Source organism: Microtus pennsylvanicus, chromosome 4 (assembly GCF_037038515.1).
Source record: "Microtus pennsylvanicus isolate mMicPen1 chromosome 4, mMicPen1.hap1, whole genome shotgun sequence".
NCBI lineage: Eukaryota > Metazoa > Chordata > Mammalia > Rodentia > Cricetidae > Microtus > Microtus pennsylvanicus.
In genome coordinates, this window is record NC_134582.1 from 112999713 (window position 1) to 113025604 (window position 25892).

Below are 25892 nucleotides of genomic sequence, written 5' to 3' on the forward strand. Positions count from 1 at the left end.
GTATTTTCATTTTTTTCCTGAGTTGGTGAATTTGGGGTTGTATGTTTTATTAAATAGATTCCTTGTGCTATTCCTTATTAGCTCCTTTTTCCAGCCCATAAATTCCTAAATTTGGTCTTTTGGCCATATCCCAGGATTCATAGATGTAATGGTCACATTAATTTATTATTTTTTCCTTGTTGATGTTTAAATGAGTATATTTTTAAACTTTCTCCTCCATCTCTCATAGTCCCTCTTGTGCTTGGTCAAACCTATTTACTATGCTTTCCACTTTGCTTTCGTTGGATTTACTGAGCTCATTACCTATAATGCCTATTTTTTCTTTTTTCTTTTTTTTTAATTATTTTCTTTTCATTTGCACTGGTGTTTTGTCTGCATGTATGTGTGAGATCTTGGAGTTACAGACAGTTGTTAGCTTCCATGTGGATGCTGGGAATTGAACCCCGGTCCTCTGGAAGAGCAGTCAGTGTTCTTAACTGCTGAGCCATCTCTCCAGCTCCTTAATTATAAATTTCTTTGCTGAATTTCATCTATATTTTTATATATATTTCTGATTTTCTCACATACTGTGATGGCTTTTTTTCCCTTTATATTGCTCACTAACTTTCTTCTCCTGGACATGGATTTCTTTGTTTCTTTGTATCCTCTTTGTAATCGTTTTTATTAGCAAACTTTTGAACTCTTTAGCTGACCTTCTATGAATTTCCATGTCCTTAAGGATATCTGAAGCGCTATCATCTTTTGAAAATAGTCAAGTTGTCTAGTTTTCTATAGTTCTTGCAGTTTTGTGATACAATTTCTGTATCTATTGGTTTGGATACCGGTCTCGCTAGAGAGCAGCTGCTTCTTGAGAGCTCTTTACCCAGTGTCACCCAGTGTGGAGAAAACAATCATGACATCAATAACACCAAACCGTTCAAGACATAAAAGTAAACTTAAAATTAGTTATATCATCACCAATGATGATAAGCCAGAAAATGGAAAAACTATGTAGAATATGCTACAATGTTGAAATCATCTAGAGAAGGGTAGAATGTTCCCGTGTTGAAGAGCACTTGCTACTCTTCCAGAAAATCCAAGTTTGGTTACTAACACCCAAGCATGGCAGCTTACAACCACCTGTAAGTCTAGCTCCAGGATTCTAACACTCTCGTCTGTCCTCTGTGGGAAACCACACATAGGTGGCATACATTCACACAGACACACATAAATAAATAGATAAATAAATAAACAAACAAACAAATAAATATAAAAATTATAGTAAGCGTGAAAATAGTAAGTGAATGAGGGCAACGAAAGGGACAACAAGCATTAAAAGAATAAGAGGGGGGAAAGAATTTTATGGATGGAAAGAAAATAACAAAGAAATATAAAAGAGAAAGAGAGAAAGGAGGGAAGGCAAACATTTACTCAATGATGTAAAGAATGAATAAACAAAATTAGACCAATAAATGGGAAAAATAAAAATAAAACCCATCTGTTGTGGGAGCCTGCTTGTTAGTTCCCGGCTGCTCAGCCCAGAAATAATCACACAGAAACCATATTATTTGCAATACTGTTTGGCCAATAGCTTAAGATGTTTTTTCCCTTACACCCCACGCCCCTATGCTTGAGCTAAGCCACCTGCTGCTTGTGTTTTGCTTTACCCCTCCTTTTCCCCACTGTACAAAATCTTGCCAAGGCTCCCTCTTGTCTTGGGAATGGAGAAGAATTAAATCAGGCTACCTATTTTGTAGTTGTTCTTGGGTCCCTAGTATTGCTCCATTTCAAAAATATGTTTTCCTTTAAGATGGCATTTGTCCTTTATACCTGAAGAGATAAAATGTAACACTGTCTTATCAAAAGCTACAAGTGCACTTGAGCCTGATGAGCTTTGCCTGTGTATGAAGGGTAGGGCTGCCAGTCAGTCTCTTTTCAGCCATCGGGGCTACCTTTCGTGGGAGACATTTGCTTTCTCTCTCCTAACAGGGACCCTTGTGGTAAAAGCTTGGCTTCTTTTCTCTGTGCCCATCTTCTTTGCACCTTCAAGTGCCCAGTGACAACTTTGTTAGTTCTGATGGGGCTTCAGCCTTCTCTCCTCTTGGAATAGAAGTTTTTTATTTATTTAATTTATATATTTGCTTTTTGTTTACTCTGATTCTTCTTCCATCTTAAGCAGGCATTATGTGCATTTCTTTTGTTTGAATTTTCTGAATTCCTTGACAGAAATAAGCAAGTTGTGCTTTTGTTTTTAAGTTTTCGTACCACTCCCAACCCCCAAAGGCATGACCAATACTGGGCATAGTATGGAAATGTTCCGGGAGTCTCCTTGGGTAAGATGGCCTCCGCTTTAAAAATAAAAACCTGTCTTTCTCTTTCCCACAACTGAGTAATTCCATCTTGTAAACGTCAGTGATGTTTCTTTCATTATTTCTTTTCCTCTTACGATTTTTAATATTTTAGAGACATTTTAAAAATATTTTTTCTCTGTGTTTTGTTCTGCTATTTTTTCCACTTGAGATGGCATTAACTCACAGCCTAATGTTCCAGAAACTGAGAATCTATTTTTGGATTCTCAGAAACAGACAAGAGTGGATCCCCTTTTTAAAAATATCGACACATAATATGCTCTCTCTAGACAGTATGTATTTCTGCTTTAATTTCCCATCTCCTTTCAGAAAGCTTTGTTTTGACTGATACAATTACTACATCAAGTGTGGTAAATAATAGTAAGAAAAATCTAAACAATCTAAAATATAGCTAGACTATTTTTATCAGTTCTGTTTTGTCAAGAGTCAATTAAAATTATTACCAAACTAGCAACTATCTAATGGTTGGAAAACTAATATGTTCTTATAATCTTGTTAGTGTTTGATTTTGCTTATCAACAACGATGAATTCTTTGGTACAATGGAGAAAAGTCTAGGAGCAATTTAGTTCTGCCTGATTCTTGCTCATTCAGAGATTGGGTTTTCCCTCCTTGGAAAGTAAAGCAAAAGCTCACATGTCAGAGGATGTGTTTCCATAGAGATTAGGCAGGAGTCCAGGGTTGTCAGACAGTGGCATAATGCTTCAGGCAGTATGTGGTCTTTATCCATGGCCATCTCAAAACAGGGTAGATCTCCATCTGTTCCCCACACGTTAGAAATGAATGATGATTGTGTTGCTTCTTTCAGCCCCGTCAGTCGATAGTATTCTGGGAACAGTTGTGAATGGCTCGGAAAAGCCTGATCACAAAAGAATCCCACGTCAGCCCATCAGTGCTATTCATATACTGCAGTCAAGAAGTAACTCCTACCATGCCTTTATCACAAACCAAGGTTTGAGAGGCTAACCTGGTTAAGTGAATGGTATTTAAAAGAGTAGAACTAGGTGAAGCAGAAGTCGTATATGTCAAATAATAGCCTTATATACAGTCAACTCACAGGATTCTGCCAACTACAGGTCCATAAAACAGGAAATTGCAACTAAAATGAATCAATTATTGTGAATCTTTAATTAGAAAACACCTATTTAGAACATGATGAAATACAGTTTTATGTTTAGTCTCTTTCGTATACAATTTATTGTCTCTTTCTTTTCCTTCTCTGAATTTTAATTTTATAAGGCATAATAAACCATTTCTGTCACAAGAAAAGATATTTTGATTAAAGTAAAATTTTAACTAAAATTTTAAAGGCTAAAATAAGCACAAAGTAGTTATTACACCAGGGATAGGAGCTATAAAGAGGCTAGAGCCATACAGAACAGGGCAGTATGACAAGCCATCTATCACTGTGATGATAGGAGTGTTTTGCAGAGAGCGGGATCCCTGACTAGGAAGCCCACTTACCCCCTTGAAAATGGAAGAAGATGCAAAGGGATAATATAGCCGATTTTGAGCTAGTGTTTACCCTAAAGTGGTGTACATCCTGTCTGCAGTGTGAATGAATTAGTACCAAAAGCCACTTTTATGGCCTTCCATGTTTATAACACTAGGGGATTGCCATATATTGCACTAAATCCACAATGGATGATGGAAAAGCCTGGGTGAATGGATGGGAGAGTATAGTCTTCTAGAACCATCTTTAGGTGGTTTCTCTTTCTACAGGCAAACGCCATATTGCCACTAGGTATTAACCAGCAAAGACCTCACTTTGTTAATGTTTCCATCCATGTCTTTGCTCTTGCCATGTAAACCACTATTGCTGGTGTAATTTGACAGTTGCAAGAGAAATGCTGATTCTTCAAAGAATTCTGTAAAATGTTAGCAGAGTTTACATCTATAACAAAAGAGAAACACTTAAACTCTTTGGAGGGCCTGCTTGGCATTCCTGTGAAAATGTTGCCATCTGGTAGTACTCTTGATCTGGTTTATTTTCTCTGCCAGGTAAAGAATGAAATGGCGGGAAAATCTCACACAGCTGACAACAACATTAACAAACCTTATGACAAGTGAATACACACACACACACACACACACACACACACACACATGACATGTAGAGGAAGACTCCTGGAAGAGCAGGGAGAGTACTTAAAACTGAAATCCATTTTTCTCCAGGATGTCTGCAGATTTTTGATGATTTTGGTGGTTTGGGACAGTGCCTCCTCCCCTAATTTTGGACAGGTCCATGTTAACAAAGAAAGGGGAACTGATAAGCACACAGTTTCAGGTGACCAAGTTCAAGACTAGCCTTGAATATGTGTGACCAGGCTGACAAGTCAGCCAGAAGAAGGTGCTTCTAGGAAGAGGAAGAAGCCCACCAGGTGTTTTTCTACATCAGGAGGGTAAAGAAGACAGAAGTTTGTCATTTTAATCATCTATAGTCCTTTCTTTATCTGTCTTCCTGTCAGAAATATAACTGACCCCTAGTGTCTGCAGTAAAAATTAATTAACTAATTAATCAAAATAAACACACATAACCTTCTCTGGTCTGAAGATGTTGTTCAGCAGCTAACGTGGTTGCCGTGCAAGAAAGAGGACCAGAGTTCAAATCTTCAGAAAGCACCTAACATGGCTTGCTTATATTTCAACTTCTGAAGGCAAAGCTAGGCAATCTTGGAGCAAACTAGCCGTATTGGCAAGCTCTGGGTTTGATTGATAGACCCTGATATGAGTAAAGTGGAAGAGTGATCCAGGAAGATTACCAACACAAGCACTCTGCCTCCGCATCTGTGCATGCACACATATGCACACACTGATCACAAATGCAGTCAGATACATGGAGACATGTATGTACATACAATATGCATGCACACACACATGTGAAAAGAAGAAAATGGTTACAAAATCAAGCAAAAAACATAAAACCCTAAGCTTCCTCAACAAAAATATCCTCCCCAATATCAAACCTTATTTTAAAAAAAAGCCTCGGTCCTGAAAAATTGATGCCCATGCCTATAATTTTAATTCTCTGTGGAAATCTGGAGGGTCAGGAACAGAATGAATTTAATTTTCAGTACTATGGGGTCATGTGAAGTGTTATCAGGCTAGTGGTCAAGCGATAACACAGGTGGAAAGCCAGAAGTAGCGGTACTGTCTGTGATCATTGTTTGGTCTAACTCATAAGTACACATTCGGATGTTCATCTAAATCCATGTAGTTTCAATCTCCATATTAGATGATGTTATTGGAGCATCTAAATGGAGTAATCTGAAAATCCATATAATTTAAATGGTAGAATGTCACTAGAGTCTGGTCCTTATGGTTGGAAGACAAAATAGCATTAGCTCTCACTTAATCAGTATGTATAATAAGGTACAGTCCCTGGAGTCTTAATAGCATGAGTCAATGCTTTTGCTGGACCTTTCTCTTTTGTTAAAACAAAAATAATATTGGTCGCAGAACATAGACCTTTTAAAGCCAAAATCCTCAAAATCTGCATGCTAATCCAATCTTAGTATTCATCAGTGAAGTAGGAGTCACCCTTGTTTGTTTCAAAAGTGAAACCCGCTCAAGTTCTGTGTGATGGCAACCTTCCAGGTCAGCTCATTTTAAACACTAACAAAGAAAAAGCAACTGCAGTGTTTTCTACAGTAACAGTTGAATGAAAATAGCCCTCTGAGATTAGATCTGATCAACAACTATGATGTTCAAGAATTACTAAAATAAGAAATCTTTAATAAACATTTCAGAGGGCACCAGAAACATAGTCAAGGTGTTAAAAAAAAAAAGAGGAAGAATGACTATCTCATCCAGCAGGAACCATTCTGGACTGTGTGAGGAGATTGGATCCATCAAGAATGAGTAATCATAATTTATCCTAAAAGGGATTTAAAAAATTAAATCAGTTGAACCAGTGTTGAAGAACTCAGGAAGTGGTGCATCTTTGGGAAAGGGGCGTCTCCCTGCGGTCCGCTCCTTCTAGGATCAATAGACTGAAGGGAGCTGGGGAGGCCAAGGTTCCAGGAGGGCGTGAACAGAGAGTTTCCTGTGTCTTTGTTCTTATTCCTGTGTGAATGCAGAAAGAAGGCCCTTGGCCTGAAAAAGATGTTGTACGTCATGAGTCACATTCCTCCGAAGGGCAGCTCCCTCGGAGTTGATTTCCTTCAACAGATCTTTGGATGTCTATCAGGACATGACAAGAGTTGCTGGTTTCTTGTGACCCTGTCCAATATCTCCTTTCTTCTGCAGAATCTGTACCAGAACAGGTTTTTAGGCCTGGCTGCCATGGCGTCTCCATCTAGAAACTCCCAGAGCCGACGCCGGTGTAAAGAGCCCCTCCGCTACAGCTATAACCCAGACCAGTTCCACAACATAGACATCAGAAACGGCGCGCATGATGGCATCACCATCCCTCGTTCTACCAGTGATACTGACCTGGTCACTTCAGACAGCCGCTCTACGCTCATGGTCAGCAGCTCTTACTATTCTATAGGGCACTCCCAGGATTTGGTGATTCACTGGGACATCAAGGAAGAAGTGGATGCCGGAGACTGGATTGGCATGTACCTTATTGGTGAGTACTTTGCACACATGACTCTGCTCATTGAAGCTACCGACTCACCTGGGCAGGCAGGCAGTGTGCCATGAAAAGGAAGATTTTATGTGTGTGGTTTGATAGTTCAAAAAGAGTCTTATTCATAATTCATTTTTTCTATTTTTTGAGATGATGTAATTACATAATTTCCCCTTCTTTTTCCTCCTTCCAAACCCTCCCATGTATCCATCTTGATCCTTGAAATTCATGGCCTCTTCTTTTTTGTGGTTGTTAAATGCATACATGTGTTTACACATGCATATAAACACATTATTAATAATATATAATATAATATATAATGTGACACATTATATATATATGTATGTGAATATATATGTATTTCTGAATACAACCTTCTCAGTCTGTGTAATGTTACTTAAATGGATGTTTTTAGGGCTGATAATTTAGTATTGGACAACCAATAGGTGTGCTCTTCCATGAGGGAAACGATTTCTCCTTCTCTCGCTCCATAGCGGAATTAAAATGCACAATCAGCAGTTATACTATAGTCAAACATGCCGGGGACTCCCAGTGCTTGCTTTTTAAAGAAATACAATATAGCTACTATTACATCTCTTTTTAGTAGGAGAAAATCATGAACTGCCAGGGGATAACATGATTAAAAATAAATATTATTTGCAGCTCGAGGAACTCCTCCTCCTGTTCCTAAGTGAACAGCCAAAACCCACTTTAATTCCTCATGTCTGTAGGGTACATACTGTGCCCAGACAACGGACTCTTACCTCTGAACAAGTAATTTCAACATTTTTATCCCAACAATCTTTTCTCCAGCTCCTTCAGCATCCCAACTTTATATTCAAAACACATGATGGAATTGTATATTCGGTCATATGAAAAAAGTTGCCTTACTTATTATTCAGAATACAAAAGTTCCATAACTGAAAGAAAATGAGAAGAGTTTTTTGTGTGTAAATTTCCTCAAATATGTTCAAACAGGTGTAAGATGGTATCTTAAAGTTGTCTTGATTTGCATCTCCCTGATCGCTAAGGAAGTTGAGCATGACCTTAAGTGTCTTTTGGCCATTTGAAGTTCTTCTGTTGAGAATTCTCTGTTCAGCTCAGTGCCCCATTTTATAATTGGGTTGATTAGCCTTTTACGGTCTAGTTTCTTGAGTTCTTTATATATTTTGGAGATCAGACCTTTGTCAGTTGCGGGGTTGGTGAAGATCTTCTCCCAGTCAGTGGGTTGCCTTTTTGTCTTAGTGACAGTGTCCTTTGCTTTACAGAAGCTTCTCAGTCTCAGGAAGTCCCATTTATTCAATGAGGTCCTTAATGTCTGTGCTGCTGGGGTTATACGTAGGAAGTGGTCTCCTGTGCCCATGTGTTGTAGAGTACTTCCCACTTTCTCTTCTATCAGGTTCAGTGTGTTCGGACTGATATTGAGGTCTTTAATCCATTTGGACTTGAGTTTTGTGCATGGTGATAGATATGGATCTATTTTCTTTTCTTTTTTTATTTATTTATTAAAGATTTCTGTCTCTTCCTCCCCCACCGTCTCCCATTTCCCTCCCCCTCCCCCAGTCAAGTCCCCCTCCCTCGTCAGCCCAAAGAGCAATCAGGGTTCCCTGACCTGTGGAAAGTCCAAGGACCACCCACCTCCATCCAGGTCTAGTAAGGTGAGCATCCAAACTGCCTAGGCTCCCACAAAGTCAGCACGTGCAGTAGGATCAAAAACCCATTGCCATTGTTCTTGAGTTCTTAGTAGTCCTCATTGTCTGCTATGTTCAGCGAGTCCAGTTTTTATCCCAGGCCATCTTACACCTGTCAGAATGGCTAAAATAAAAAACACCAATGATAGCCTTTGCTGGAGAGGTTGTGGAGAAAGGGGTACACTCATCCATTGCTGGTGGCAATGCAAACTTGTGCAACCACTTTGGAAAGCAGTGTGGCAGTTACTCAGGAAATTTGGGATCAACCTACCCCTGGACCCAGCAATACCACTCTTGGGAATATACCCAAGAGAGGCCTTATCATACAACAAAAGTATATGCTCTACTATGTTCATAGCAGCATTGTTTGTAATAGCCAGAACCTGGAAACAACCTAGATGCCCTTCAATGGAAGAATGGATGAAGAAAGTATGGAATATATACATATTAGAGTACTACTCAGCAGTACTTCTTGAATTTTGCATGCAAATGGATGGAAATAGAAAACACTATCCTGAGTGAGGTAAGCCAGACCCAAAGAGAGGAACATGGGATGTACTCACTCATATTTGATTTCTAGCCATAAATAAAGGACATTGAGCCTATAATTAGTGATCCTAGTTGAAGCTAAATAAGAAGGAGAACCCAAAGAAAAACATATAGGCATCCTCCTGAATATTAACCTTCATCAGGCAATGAAAGGAAACAGAGACAGAGACCCACATTGGAGCACCGGACTGAAATCTCAAGGTCCAAATCAGGAGCAGAAGGAGAGAGAGCACAAGCAAGGAACTCAGGACCGCAAGGGGTGCACCCACACACGGAGACAATGGGGATGTTCTATCGGGAACTCACCAAGGCCAGCTGACCTGGGTCTGAAAAAGCCTGGGATAAAACAGGACTCGCTGAACATAGCAGACAATGAGGACTACTGAGAACTCAAGAACAATGGCAATGGGTTTTTGATCCTACTGCATGTACTGGCTTTGTGGGAGCCTAGGCAGTTTGGATGCTCACCTTACTAGACCTGGATGGAGGTGGGTGGTCCTTGGGCTTCCCACAGGTCAGGGGACCCTGATTGCTCTTTGGGCTGACGAGGGAGGGGGACTTGGTTGGGGCAGGGGGAGGGAAATGGGAGGCAGTGACAGGGAAGAGACAGAAACCTTAAATAAATAAATAAATAAATAAATAAGTATTGCAAAAAATATGTTCAAACAAATCAAACCATGCTTATATATTGGATATTGTGGCAACTATTTAATAAAATTATCAACATTATTGTCCTAAAAATAAACATTACAAACATGAAAATATAATAAATTACATAAAAATAGGTATTTCCTCTATTTCATATGATAGAATCAGTGTGTAGCAAATTGACATGATTATCCATAGACCAGTTTAAAATTTGGGGTACTCCAAATGTTAACAGACCCTCCAAACTTTCTGCCTTCTATCTCTGCAGTTTGCTCTCACACATTCCACCCACAACCACCAGGTTTAATACTGCTGGCTATACTAGGCAACGATGCGTGTGATGAGTAATTCATAACCCGGCTCATCAATATATCTGACTAATTAGTCAGGAAATGATTAGTCTGATAAATATTAGTTTAATAATATATTAGTTCTGATAAAATATTTTGTCCGACTAATTAGTCAGGAAGCCATTAGTCAGAAAAATATTTTTGCTCTCTTGAAAGTCTATGTAGTGTAAGATATTTGTGTGTGTGTATGACAAAAACGGCAATATACATTTTGATATTTTTAAACAAGTAGTAGTTACTAGATAAATTTGACTTCTGACCAGAAAAATTTAATAAGTTTTAAAATTAAGTTTTCAAATAAAATAACTAAATCAAATATCTATCTGTAATAGAGATTGAAAAAAACAACAAAAGCCCATCAAGCATACACTTTTAATCCATGGTGTTTTGTTGTAGATTTGACTATCAATACTAAACACACAGATATTTCACTTTGAAGTCCTATTTTTGATGTCTTGACAAAAGACACCATTTGGGGAGACTTTGTAAAGCCAATAGGGATCTAATTAACTAGAATTAAGTGTTCATTAAATAGTCCGAACCTTGAGTTTGGCCACAATCCTCCTCCCACCTACCTCTGCTTCAGCTGGGAATGTGGTTTATCTATCACTTGGAATTGTTTGCTGCCTGTATGCATACACAAGCATGTAATTTTAAACCAATTCTTTATAGGAGTGTCTTCCCTCGGTCTGTGAACACTGATGCCATTTTTCAAGTTAAGGCAAAAATGGAAGATGAGTCTGTTAAAAAAGAAGACAATGGGCTCAGTAGGAAACTTACTGAATGGGAAACACGGGAACAAACGTGCTGGTCAGTTTTAGCCCACTTGACACGCTAGAGCTACCTGGGAAGAAGGATCTCAAGTGTGGGATTGTGTTCATCAGATTGTCCTGGGACATTTTCTTGGTACAACCCACTGTGGGTGATGTTATCCCTGGGCAGGTGATCCTGGGTGGTATAAAAAACCAGTCTGAGTAAGCCATGGGCACATGTCATTAAGTAGCATTTATCTGTGGTCTGTGCTTCAATTCCTGCCTCCTGCCTCTGTACCTCAACCATATAGGTCCATACTAGAGTTTGTAGAAGTGTGATACTTGGTACCCTGTGAGTATATAAGGTCAATTACAGGTTATGTGTAGGAAAAAAGCAGTATATGGTCTCTACCAGAGCAAGGGACAATTATAAAGGAAGAGGGAAAGTCAACAGGAAGACGAAGGAGGTGGTAAAGAACGTGGCTAGAAACTCACCCCACAGAGAAGAGAAAGGGGTATTAGAAGAAGAAAGAAACTGTTGGCCATATTGAGTTTCATAAAACTTTGAATGAATAAGATTTGGTGTTAACATGACATTTTTGACTAAGCCAAAATAACCATAACTCATCATTTTAGATAGTTAATCTGACAATTTTATTGTCATACAGCTACATAATATAACAGCAATGTTATTCAATATTGAATGGCAATACTTTAAATAGAATCATACTTCAAATATAGTTTCCAAATCCAAAATTATCTGTGAATCTTAGAAGTGTGTAATTTATGGGTCCTTAGTAACTCGTCTTCCAGAGTGGAGGTGCCTTGTCTAGGCTCAAGTCATAGAACTAGACCTAGAAAGTTAAGGGTGGGAATGCTTGTTTAACCTGACCTATGACTCCATGTGAGGAGATGCAGTGCAGGCCTCCACAGCCATGAAGTTGCCTCTCCTAGAGTTCACATTGACCATGGAAATATGTTGGTGTTTTGAACAACATCAGGAATGTACTGTTCTACACAATGCCCAAGCAGAGCCAAAATTATGATGCTTTTTGGCATTGTATGACCTCCAGACTTTTCCAGCCAAATGCCATTTTCCTCTTCTATAAGAAGGTGAAGAAATCTGTACACAGAAGGCGATGTGACCTCCTCAATGACATTGTTACCAAGTTACCCATGTTGCCCTTAACCAGGTCCATAGGAACCTAGCTAGCAATGGGTTAAAAGCATTAAATATTGCTTCTGTTACAGCATTATAGCATTTAGTTGTTCCTACTTACAGAATGGCTATTATAAGATAGATAATAGCAATAAATAGATAATAAATAAATAAAATAGATTCTTCTGGGAGATAGAATGGAGAGGGTCATGTGGTTCCAATGATAAGTAGACATTGTTTAGAATGATACTCTGCCTGTAGATAAGCATATTGCCTCATCCAGGTATTTTCATATAAGCTTCAAGTTATGTATTTCAAGTTATTGCAAAATGGATGTAAAATTGCAATTTCTTTCTCGGGATTAATGTGAGTAATTAATAAGATATTGCACTTTTCAGGGGTGGGTGGGTTTCAGGGGGCTATTTATTTATTTAGCTTGGTTTAGTTTTTGTTTTGCTTTGCAATCAATATATCTCCTCTTCATTTATTTTGTCAAATTACTTTATTTTCTAAATGAATTGTGATAAATAACACTAATTCAACCTAAGCTTGATCCTTCAATTCTGTTTTAATTGTACCTTATAAAAAAAGCCTCTGGCCAAATGAACATGGACTGGAGAATGATTTTTACATGTCAGATAATGGGCAGGAGTTTATCATTTGGTCCAAACACAAGTACATAAAGGTTGTTTTCTTATAAAAAACAAAGATACTTCCAGTAAATAGGTTAAGTTGTGCCTATATGACTTTCACAAATAAGAGAAGTGTTTATTACTCTATATATCTATAGTTAAGACTCAGTAATACCTATGTCTCTTTTGCTGAGGTTGAGACATGTAATTTGATTAGTATAAATGATAGCTCTAGCCATTAAAAATGCTGTTATTTAGAAAACACTATAAAATTCCTTTATCCTCATTTCATATTCCAAGTGTTTAAAAATGTAGCATCTTAAAATTATATTTGTTTGCTTATTTAATTACTGTGTGTGTGTTCATGCATACATGCATGCATGTGTGTGTGTTTCCAGGTCTCAGTCTGTGTCTGTATATAAGAATGCATGAGCCATAGCCCACATGGATGCCAGAGAGAATGTGAAGGGGTCCCATTCTTCCTTTTTAGTTCTCTCGTGATACTAAGTGTGTCTTCAGCTTGCTAACCAGTGCCTCGTGAGCTAACCAGCGCATCTCGTGAGCCCCTAACTAAGATTTTAAAACACTTGTGAGGATTATCAGTTTTTTAAAAGTAGCAATTCCTTTGATTCTGAAGTAAAACCTACTAAACTGCTTAAATATAAAATAAGAATTCAATTAAAATCACAGAAAACAGCCAAATAGATAAAGTAGGTATAATGTGCTGATAATTTGCTAGCTTTCTTCTCACTTAGCTTTAGTAAATTGTAGTCATTGACATAGTATGATATGCCAGTTCCATGCTAGAATTTGCTGAGTATGTTAAAACTATTAGAGTACATTCATGCATTCAGAATTCCATGTCAATAGATATCCCAAAATCTTCTCTAAAGTTACATTAATGAAGTATACCAATCAACAAGAGCCTGAGGATTCATGTTCTTTCAAGCCTTACAAGTTGCTCCACCTGCATGAGATCAAAGGTCATAGCAAATTGTTTATATTGAATAGTTTGAAGTCTCAAACTTGTACTTGGACCTGTGACTTGTACCTTTTTGGTGTGCACACATATACACTTGTGTAATTGTACTAATTAAAACTTATGCATGCTGAAACCATGTCTTATTTGGTCCTGTTCCATAAGAACTGAAGTAATTATAATGAGTTATCAAAAGAACACAGAGCTGGCGGGGATGTCTTGGTTAACTCAGTGCTTCCCAAAGCAACTGTCATCTCTGCTTCTCAATGTTGTTAGGAGACAGATCATAGAGGATAGATACACACAAAACATATCCATATATACACATAAATGTATGTAATGTTTTATATATAGGTGAGAGACTGTGTGTGTGTGTGTGTGTGTGTGTGTGTGTGTGTGTGTGTGTACGTGCATGTGTGTGTGAGAGAGATTTTCTTTCATGAAATCCAGGTGTTCTAGTTAGCTTCAATTGTCAACTTGATAAGACCTTTAGTCATCTGAAGGAGTATCAATTGAGAGGTTTCCCAGGTCAGATTGGCCTATGGCCGTATCTGTGAGGAAATGTCCTGATTGGTTATTGATGAGAGAGCCTGACAGCCTGTGGGGTATACCATCTTCTGCAGGATATATAATCCAGCTTGCTTAGCAAAAGCCTGGGAGCAAGCCAGAGGGCAACCACTCCATGGTTCCTTCCTCCAGGTGTCTTCCTTGAGTTCCTGCTCTGACTCCCTGCCTTAATGTCTCTTGGTGATGGATTGTGACCTAGACGTGTAAGCCAAATAAACTCCTTCCTCCCCAGATTGTGTTTGATCAGGGTGTTTATCACAGCAGCGGAAAAGAAACTAGAGCATCAGCTATGGTAGCCAGTCCTGGTAGTCAGGTCAATAGAATTTAGACGCAATGTGAAAACAAAATCTGGGCTCACCTGAGAGGGATTATCTAGATTATGAGATGGGAAGAGTCTCTAAATGTAAACAGCGTCATTCTCTATGGGCTAGGGTTCCAGACTAAACAAAAAGGAGAAAGCAAGAATTCATTGAGCAGAAGCACCCATTGCTCACTACTTCCTGACTCTGAACATATGGTGACCAGCTGCCTCACGCTTCTGGTACTGTGGCTTTCTTACCACTATGGATGATGGTACCTTGTAATGGAGAACCAAAATAATCTCTTCCTTCCTCATAGTACCTATTTTGGATACTGTGTAATAGCAATGAAAAAAGTGACTAATATGCCAAGGTTTCACACTTGCTATGGAAATGATATACCAGAGTTACATCACCACCCCACATATTATCACTCAAACATTACATGTTCTGATATTTTTGTCTCTGTGTTCTTGCATTTTAAATGGAGTAGCAAAAATTACAACAAAGAAAACAAACAAAAGCCCTTCTTTCTGTTAATAATAACATGACAGCAAATTCTGGATCAAGATCCAAACCAGGATCCATGGAACTGTTTGAAGGCTCAAACCAGGAAATACGTTCATAGGGCGTGCAAGTCAGCTTTCTAGTACCACAGCAAAAGTTTTGAGGCAGCCACCTTACTTCTGGCTCCCTGTTTCAGAGGTCTTAGTCTACAATCAGTTGGTTCAGTTGCTTTGGGGAGCTAGGGCAAGGCAGCACAGCATGATGGAGAACACTTGGGAAAGCAAAGCTACTCACTCTGACAAGAAAGCAAAAAAGAGATAAAGAAGAAGGATCTAGGGTTGCACTATCACCTTCAAGGGCACATCCCCAGTCAGTAGAAGACCTTTCACCAGGCTCTATTTCTTAGTTTCCATTCTTCAACAACACCAAGTAAGGGTTAAGCCTTTAATCTCAGGCCTTTTAAAGGTCCCAACATCTATAATATCTATCCTCTGTTGTCTCTCTTAATTCTTATTACCTCTCATATCTTATCTTAAACTCTATAGCCAGTTACATTTCCACTTCTTAAATCTTTCTCAAGTGGAAATATAACTGGCTATATACTAAAACCTCTGGTTCTGGATTTAGAGTTAAAGAACCAATCATACGTTTCATGTGGAATCCCAAAAGATTCTTAGTAGCCAAAACAATCATGAACACAAAGAGCAGTGTTGGAGGTATAATCATACCTGGATTTAAGTGGCATTACAGAGCTATGGTAATAAAAGCGGCATAGTACAGGGCATGCGTTAAAATGGGTACACAGATAGAAGGGACAGAATAAAGGACCAAGAAATAAAACCTCATAAGTATATCACCTGAATTTTTTTACAAAGATACAGAAATTTTGACTGTTGGAAAGACAACATCTTCAACAAATTGTGCTTAGAAAATTGTATATTCATATAATGAAGGATAAAATATTAAGTGAAGAGACTAAGTAGAGAATAAAAGAAAATGTTTACTGACCATACATATGACAAAGGGTTAATATCTATAGTGTACAATGAATTCAAGATAAAACCAGACACCAAAATCCAAAATAACCTAAATAATAAACTGGCTAATGAAAGCAAAAACCAGTCCTTAAATGATGAAGTAAGTACAAGTCCCCAAAAAAGAGGTTTGAAATCATTGACCATCAGAAAAATGCAAATACAAGAAGCACTGAGATTACACCTCACTCATTAAGAATGACAGTCATCAAGAAAGCAAATAGCAAATGACATTGTCAAGACTGCAGACTATGGGAAACTACTCTGCTCATAGAATGTAAACTACTCTCGACACAGGAAGCAGTAGAAAACTTCCTTACAAAACTAGAGCTTTCATATGACACGGTCTATCATTGTGGAGTCCAAGTCAACCCATCACAGAGGTACTTTCACACCACTGCTTACTAATCCCAGCCTTATTAGCAATAGCAAAGTTGTAGAACCAACCTAGGTGTCCAACAACAGAGGAACGGATTAAGAAAATGTGGTCTACACGAGGGGTGCACCCACCCACTGTGACAGTGGAACTGATCTATTGGGAGCTCACCAAGGCCAGCAGGACTGGGACCGAATAAGCATGGGATGAAACCGGACTTTCTGAACATGGCGGACAATGAAGGCTGATGAGAAGCCAAGGACAATGGCACTAGGTTTCGCTCCTAATACATGAACTGGCTTTGTGGGAGCCTAGCCTGTTTGGATGCTCACCTTCCTGGTCCTGGATAGAAGTGGGAGGACCTTGGACTTCCCGCAGGGCAGGGAATCTGGACTGCTCTTCATTCTCGAGAGGGAGGGGGAATGGAGTTGGGGGGGATGGGAAACAGGGAGGAGGCGGAAATTTTTTTTTCTTTTCAACAACTAATAAAAAATAAATAAAAAAATAAATAAATAAAAAAAGAAACTGTGGTCTATAAACACAATCAGATATTCTTTATCCATAAAGAAGGATGAAGCTATGTCATTTACACAGAATTGGAGATAATCATAAGAAGCAAGCAGATTAAACCAGTTTCAGACAGACAAACGCTTCATGTTTTCTCCCAGTTGTAGGTCCTAGACTTTATATCATGAAAGTAAAAACAAACAAACAAACTGGGGAATGAAGAAAATTAGTACAAGGGGTGGTGTGGAGAATAACAAGATGTGGATGGGAGGACACTTAGAGTATATATCTTATGAAAATGGCCTCATGTAATTCTGTTTAGTACATTAAAAAATAAAACGTATTATAAGGGCCAGGATGAAGAAGATATGGTATACGGTAGAGTCCATGAGAGACAGAGACGACAGAGACAGAGGGAGAGTGAGCTAGACTCTGGACGGCAGCAACATCAGACTGACTCTCTATGTCTCTTCATTCACAAGTGAGGATCAATTCAGAAATTTTAAGAAGACTTTCACAGATTTCATACAACTATTCTTAGTTATTATTCAAAACGATAATGATTTAAGATTAGTTGCAGTGATTGTCCATGGTTGCAACTTTCTGTTTCTGGAGCTGTTTAAGAGCTAAGTAAATTCATCTGCCAGGATTGTTCGGTGGAAGCAAATGTTTCATTCCGATGATTGTTAGAACACTACCTGCTCTCTGTGTGGTCCCAAGTGTTCCTATTCATATCCTTTGCACCTTTTCTTTGCTGCTCCTGAATATGCTGCCATCTGATGTGTCTCTCTGCTCTCCTTTTCCCTTCGGCACCCGTAGGTGAAGTCTCATCTGAAAACTTTCTGGATTATAAGAACCGTGGAGTCAACGGTTCTCACAGAGGCCAGATCATTTGGAAGATCGACGCCAGCTCGTACTTCGTGGAGTGTGAGTACCGTCACCATTCCTGTGGTCCAGCAAACGTGGTTGGAGCAGAATACAGCTGTACTCTTTCTGTTCTGGTGCAGGGCTTCCACTCTGAAAGGTGCCTCCACGTAGGTGCCGTGTAAAAGCAGAGGCAGGTTTAGTGAGAAACCTTACAATGACTTCAGCAGATATCTCTGACAGTTGCAAAATAGCCATGCAAGTCCACCCAAGATACCCCTTCAATACCAGTGAAAGTCTTGGTTTATGTTCACAAGCCTCTGGACTCAGGATCCATTAGCACTCATCCTTTAGGCTTTAATGCCTTAGCTCGATTAAGTTATCTGTAGCTTCTTCATGACTGCGACCATATCTTCTCAAGATGTTTTCTACAGCAAACCTGGCCATGCATGGCACTAGCATGTTGATGATACTTCACATTTTCACCTAGCTTCTGGTTCCTGCTATGACTATACAGGATTCAGATTATGAATCACTAATATTAAACAGTTTTTCTCTGTTTAGATATGTACGCCATTTTTAGTTGAATTATTTGGTATTTTGAGGTCTAGTTTCTTGAGTTCTTTAAATATTTTGGAGATCAGCCCTCTGTCAGATGTGGGGTTGGTGAAGATATTTTCCCATTCTATAGATTATCATTTTGTCTTATTTATCATGTCCATTGCCTTACATACGTTTTTTAGTTTCAGGAGGTCTCATTTCTTAATTATTAATCTCAGTGGGCTAGTGGTGTTATATTTAGGAAGTAGTCTCCTGTGCCAGTGCATTCAAGGCTTCTTACCATTTTCTCTTCCATCAGTGTAATTGGCTTTATGTTGAGGTCTTTGATCCACATGCGTTTGAGTTTCATTCATGGTGATAGATATGCATCTATTTTCGTCCTTCTACATGTTGACATTCAATTATGCCAGCACCATTTGTTGAAGGTTCTTTGTTCTTTCTATTGTATATGTTGTATAATTTTTTTTGCTTCTTTATCAAAAATCAGGTGTTCATAGGTGTGTGAATTAATGTCATGGTCTTCAATTTGATTCCATTGAGCCATATGTCTATTTTTATGCCAATACCATGCTTTTTTTTTATTACTATGTCTCTGCATGTGTTTGGTCAGTCTTAACTGAGAACTCTGCCTTGTAAATAAACATTGGCAGAAATGATTCAATACTTGTAACAATGCTCTCTTCTTCCTGAGGTCATTCACAGACCATTGTCTAGAAGTCTTAACAACCTCATCTAAAATAGTACGTGAAATCTAGAACTTATCTGAGTCTTATATTTTGGATTTTGACCGCCTTGTTTTATCTTCTTTTGCCTTGTTATTTCAGTATATCCAGGAGAGAGTTTCCAAGTTTAGTGGGGGAAACTATGGGCTATTTTCCTGAATTCCCATTTGGGATAAACAAAGAGTAATATTTTTAATATAGCTCATGTGACACACTAAACATATATTCCTTACTTATCTGAAACTTGATTAGCTATGTGTTCTGTATTTTATTTAGCACTTTGGGCTTATTTATTTGTTTTTACCCCCAGCTTTTCTAGATGTTCTAATATTTACCTGCTATCCCATGATGGAAATGAGAAGTTCACTTTGCTAGCTAACAAACTTGAATTTTTTTTCAAGCTTTGTTTTCTATACACACATGCATGTAACAACAAATCTGTGAAAAACAGAGGCTGTGAATTTGATAAAGCTGGTCACCCCTGAACAAACTTGAAAATGTACCAGGCAAAAACAACCATAATGTAAGCATATCTAATTCACCTCTACCGTTAACCTATGCACTTAGTTTGCCAATCTCTTCCTCTGGAAGAGCTGGAATACAACTTTTCATTAACCCTTTAGATACAAATAGGACAACCCTGAACCGCTGTCTAATTCGGTACTATTGGCCATAATGAAGGCCATTTATGTATTAACCATGTCATATGTACTGTGTTTATACCTCATTCTATTCCAAATAAGCAAAACTATTGGGATAGAACTGCTTTGTTTTTAGAAGATATCTTACGTTTGGAAAATATATTAGAGTTATTGTCATTATTTTTAGGACAAAGGCAGAAGCATGTAGGTCTCTGACAAAGTATCTGAAAATGTACCCTTACTCCACTAATATTTCCTTGCTTATAAACCTTGCTATTTTCCTAAGAGAAGGCGATAATTATCAACTATAGGAATGTCTTCGCCCTCAGACAACTGGAAAAGTCATACAATATTATGCTACAGGAATAGTGTGTTCTCTATTAAGAATTAGGACTTACCGGGACTTTAAATCTGTTCCTGAGTTCATAATGAGTTGATAGAGTCACAGGAAGTTATGCCGTTTAATGACTAGAATATATTCTGAGAAATGTGTAGCTGGGAGATTTCATCAAGTGAGTTATGTTGGTTACACTGACATGAGTGAGACGGCTACAACATTAGTAGGTGGTGTCATGTGGGACCATTGCTATATATGCAGCCCACCATTGCCCTACCGTGGCTGGTTAGGTGTTTTTATTCTTTGCTCTTATTCTTTGTCTTTGGGGGCCCATCACTCAGCTCCCAAATAAATCATACACAGAGGCTTATATTATTTGTAAGTGCCTGGCCTTAGTTTAGCTTATTTCTAGCCAACTTTTCTTAACTTAAATTATCTCATCTACCTTTTGCCTCTGGGCTTTTTCCTTTTCTTACTTCTGTGTATCTTACTTTCACTCCGACTCCATGGCTGGCTGGGTGGCTGGCTGGGTGGCTGGGCAGCTGGGCGGCTGGGCGGCTGGGCGGCTGGGCGGCTGGGTGGGCATCTGGTCCCTGGACTCCTCCTTCTCTTGTCTTCCCTTGCCCCTTTTTTTGTTCTCCAGATTTCTCCTGTTTATACGCTCTGCCTGCCAGCCCTACCTATCCTTTCTCCAGCCTCACTATTGGTTGTTCAGCTCTTTATTAGACCATCAGGTGTTTTAGACAGGCAAAGAATCACAGTTAAACAAATTCAGCATAAATAAAAGCAACACATATCTCTACACAGTTAAACAAATGTTGTGGAGAATAAACAAGTGTAACACACCCTAAAATAACATTCTACAACAGCCTACTTACTATTATATATGCAAAGCTCTACCTCAGCAAGTTTTTTTTAAGTATGATGTTATATTACAATGGAAATATGAAAATAAATAGTACCAATACTTTACTAACAAAGCTGAGTAACCAAATAAACCGACCAGCTAAGTGTAGCCAGAGTAAATATGAAGTATCATGTGATTTTTTTAATGAAATGATTTTTTAAAAGCCATAAAACAAATAATTTAAATATAAGCAACATATTATATTGCTATTTTTAGGTATTTATTAGTAGATCTCCTTCATATCCTACTCCTAAGCTACAATACATATTTATGTTAAGTAAAAGGAAAATCCATTAGTAATCAAGCATCTAAATTTTGAAACATATTATTAAAATACATGTTTAAGGGGGAAAAAGATACAAACTTTGCCATTAATTCTTTTCAAAGGGAGAATACCATGCTTTAAAGGGTTCCATGAGTTCCATAAGCTCTAACCTGACTACAGAATTTAACACAAATTTGTAATCAAGTTCCCCAACCATTTGCTCACAGGCACTGAAATCATTTTCTTCCTTGGATGATAGCTACGGGTACTGCTACACATTCCTGCTGCTGCCTTCTATATGACTTAGCTTAAAGTTTTCCCCAGCATGCTGATCTCCCTGACAGCCACAGACAGAAGACTGGTACTGAAGGCTCTGACAAGAGACTAGCAAGCTGCATAATTCTTGTTTCTTTATCCAGAGCTCTCCATGATTGCCAGCCTATGAGAAATCTGCCTTTAGGGTTTGTCTCTAGAGACCTAACATGGGTCATTTTGCAAATATCTTGGATAATATTATGGAGCTAGGATATTAAATGATTCGCCAAAAGTTTGAAACACAACCAATGAATGTGTTAAGTGCCTGCAGGGAAAGAGTGACTCGGGAAGGGAAACAGACTTACGAACACCCAGGCGTTAGTTACTCAGGTCATGAGAAGTCTTAACAATGTCAGCTTAATGGGTTTTTAGAAACTCAAAGAGCTAATTAAAATTAGCTGGAAAAAAAAAGTTTAATCTCACCAGTAATCAAGTAGATGAAACGATACTGATAATGCATTTCTATTTTAAGTTTATTTTTAATTAGCAATGTCCAACAGCACTCACTGAGGTTCCAGTTGGTGAGACTCTGACATTATTTGTTTCTTGAAGCGTAAAGTGCTGTTTGGAAAGTGACATGGCCACAGAGAGGAAGGATTCTAGAACTACTATGTTTTCTAGCTAGACATTATCATTCAGCGTAAACGTGAGATTCTATTATCAAGTATGAAAAGGAGAGCGTTGTTGGACAGGTAACTAGCAATTGTTACTGCATTATACATTCGAACTTGAACAACATTTTTACTAAAAGATTTTCATTTTTGAAAATAATGCCAACAATAGGGGAATGTTTATAAACCACCAATCTGTGCAGTTTTACAAATTGAAGACTCCCGAAACAAAATTCATAGATTGAAATGACTAAAGCACAGCCTGCTAAAAATTTTAATTAAGAATAGAAAACACTCTGTGAAACAGTGAGCTACAAACACACCAGTCACCATCACCTACACTAAGGATGGGCGTTTGAAGATCTTTCCCACTGCAGAATCAAATGTCAGAAAGTAAAAGAATCACATCCCGATTCAGTCCTCGTCTCACCACCATCGCTGACATTTCCTGAACACTTAAAAGGACTCTAAGTGTTTTTGTTTGCTCGACCAATACCTTATAGGATAATGTTACTGTGAGTTCCATTTACATATGAAGAATCTGGGATAAAAAGAAGTTAAAGTGTTTTGTTCATTGCCTCACAGAATGCAGAGTCAAACACAGCCAGTGGGATTTACCAAAAGCATATCATTTCTGCTTCCCATCTGCAAACAGATCTGAGTCTATAACTATACAAAAAGTTACCACTGATAAATACAGGAGTTTGCAAAATATGGTTTTCCTCTATGTATTTTAGTAACCTCTCAGTATTTCTTAGAATTATCAAGATATTAATTGCAATGAATTATATGATAGGAAATGATAAAATAAAACTTGCTAAAATCTTAGAAATACAGATTTAAAAGTAATAACATCCAGTAAACTGCTTTACCGGATGCCAAGATGCTTGAGTAGTGAATTTATTTAACTTTGGGTATATATTAAATGTTAAGTGTTAAAGCCAACACAGTTTTTGTGATGTAGTTTTAGAAAAACAGACTGGCCAGGAGGCCGTATGTAAACCATCATTGTCGGGTGTCACGCACTGGCTCCTGAAAGGAATTGGTTTGCTCTGCTGGAGAGATCCCTTTGTGCTATGACTGTGACTTCCTAGAATATTCTCAACGACTCAGCTCCATTTGATTTCTGTCTTCCAGCTGAAACTAAGATCTGCTTCAAATACTACCATGGCGTGAGCGGAGCCCTGCGAGCCACAACCCCCAGTGTCACTGTCAAAAACTCAGCAGCTCCTGTAAGTGTCTGTTCTCCCTCCTGCTCAGACCCAACTCCCATGGTGCTTTGCTTTCCTGTTTTCTTCATGTGTGTATGCAAACACATTTACCCATATGCACATGTCTGCACTTGTACCTACACACTGATAGTTGAATTAAGAATGCACACTACACACACACACACACACACACACACACACACACACACACACACACACGCACCTCAGACTAGTGACAAGGAATGACAGCAAAAGCTGTCGTTTTCAGAGTACAGGCCGTGTGAATGTTAGAGAACTGCCAACTGTCTGGATTTCCCTTGGCAAAATGTTTCCATGGGGATATACTTAGTAGCAGCATGGGAGGCTTTCTTTAAGAAACATATTTATAATTCACTGATTTTGAATACTTATATTTCTGATGTTTTGATTTCTTTTGAGACTTACAAATAAATTAATTAATTTGAATGTATTATCTCACCTCAGGTTCATCTCAGTCATATGAAATGATAGGCCTAGAAAAGATAAAAAAGAATCTCACCTCCTTTCTTTCCATAAATGAGAACTCTAACAAGTGAGTCCCAGGTACCTCAAGCCACACTGTTAGTGAATCCCAGATCCAAGATTTGTCTTTGTTTTTGCTTTTTGTGCATTTTGTTTTTGTCATTGTTGTTGATTATGTTCTTCTGAGACAGGGTCTCACTGTGTAGCCCAGGCTATCCTGGAACCAACTATTCAAGGATAGCCTTGGATTTACATACATCATTCTTCCTATGCTTCCCAAGTGCTGAGATTATAAAAGTGTGCCGCCAGGATTTAAATCACAGCTTTTGCTCCCTTCTATGTGGTTCTACTCAGTGCTACAGGAGTAGATGCTACCTTTACCCAAACTGCAGTCTAGTCTATCTTTGTAGTGTTTCTCTTTTAGTCTTTCAGAGTTTCATACTTCCTATTTTGATCAGTTTTACCAGTTTCTCTTAACTCTTCCCCAATTCACTCACCTTTCCCACCCACCTAATTTTAATAACTTTGTCTTTATTTTTATTTTAAGGCAATTTATTTATTTTGTTTTTAGGGTTTGTTGCTGTTGTCTCTCTTCCTCCTTCTTTTTTTGGATTTATTATTATTACTATTATTACAATTTTCACTTCCCATTTCCCTCCCCCTCCCCCTATTCCCCCTCCCCCTATTCCCCCTCCCCCTATTCCCCCTCCCCCTCCTTCTCTAGTCCAAAGAGCAGTCAGGGTTCCCTGCCCTGTGGGAAGTCCAAGGTCCTCCCCCCTCCATCCAGGTCTAGGAATTTTTGAAACACAGTTCATCTACATAGCCCTACCTTCCCTATTCACAGGAATTAAAAGCATGCACCACCACACCCAGCTTGAGATGAATTTTTGCTGCCTAAATATTTTTGAATGTGTGGTTTTCCACTCTAGAGTGGTCCACTTACCAAGAGCTACAATCGTAGAAGAAACTGACTCTCCCTGTCCCAGTAGCTGACAGATGCTAAGAGCTCCACAGCTTGGGATGAGATTGTCCTCAGCCCCTCACTCCATACTGGGCGTTGATCTGGCCTGGGCTTGCATAGACATTACATGTTATGTCACAATCATGTTGAGTTCATATGTGCAGCTCCCTGATGTGTAAAGAAGACACTGTTTCCTCATGGTTGCCCCGTCTTCCACAGTGATCCCTGAACCTTAAAAAGTGGGCCATGGCATACATGTTTTCTTTAGGACTGAGCATGCTGTGATCTCTCATTCTCCGTACCTTTGCCAGTTGTGGGGCACTGTGTTAATCAACTGCATCTACTGGGAATAGAAACTTCTCAGGTGAAGAATGAGAGATACATTGACTATGGGTGTAAAAGAAATGAATCAGTTAAATACTGTGCCCATTTAACAGAGCATTAATAGTGGGGTCTCCCCCTAGAGCCCATGACTTGTCTGGCCATAGGTTCTTAGCCTGATAATGATGCCAGGTATAGGTTGAGTCCTGCAGAGTTTAAGTCTTAAATGCAATCAGAAAGTGGTTGCTTGGTCCCATGATGTTGATATTAAAACTGAGCATGAGGAGGTCCAGTGGACGTGCTGGAAAGGAATTTCTTGGAAGTTTTAATGTGTAATTCATTTTTAGGGTGGTTATGCTATTTTTGCTCTTATTTCTTGGTAGTATGAAAACTCAGTTTTCAGGGTTGTTTCTCTTGCATTTCTCTACTTGATTTCTAGCACATTAAGACTGACAAAAACAAATGTTTTTTCCTTCTCAATTGACTACAAGTTTAATTGTTTTATCATTTTTTAAAAAAAAATAGTAGTTTCTTTGAGCATATGGTGTTATAATAGAAACCAAACCTAGCTTTAATTTTGCAACATATGCCAGTTATTGGTACAATCCAGTGAACTTCTGAATTAAAACAAGCTTTGGTAATCTGATCTGGGGATTTAAGCACACTGCTTCAATGAGGAAATGTAACTAAGTTTTTTTGAATCCG

General features: G+C 38.5%; 1 protein-coding gene across 11 annotated transcripts in view; it reads left to right on the forward strand.

Annotated features, from left to right (window-relative positions):
- The window catches only part of Hecw1 (HECT, C2 and WW domain containing E3 ubiquitin protein ligase 1), a 237636-nt gene that overhangs the window by 118749 nt on the left and 92995 nt on the right, over positions 1 to 25892 (forward strand). For all 11 annotated transcript variants that reach the window (XM_075970173.1, XM_075970169.1, XM_075970170.1 and 8 more), the window contains 3 exons: positions 6596 to 6920; positions 17790 to 17897; positions 23331 to 23425. In XM_075970173.1, the coding sequence (XP_075826288.1) occupies positions 6596 to 6920; positions 17790 to 17897; positions 23331 to 23425 (528 nt within the window). The remainder of the gene's footprint in view (positions 1 to 6595; positions 6921 to 17789; positions 17898 to 23330; positions 23426 to 25892) is intronic.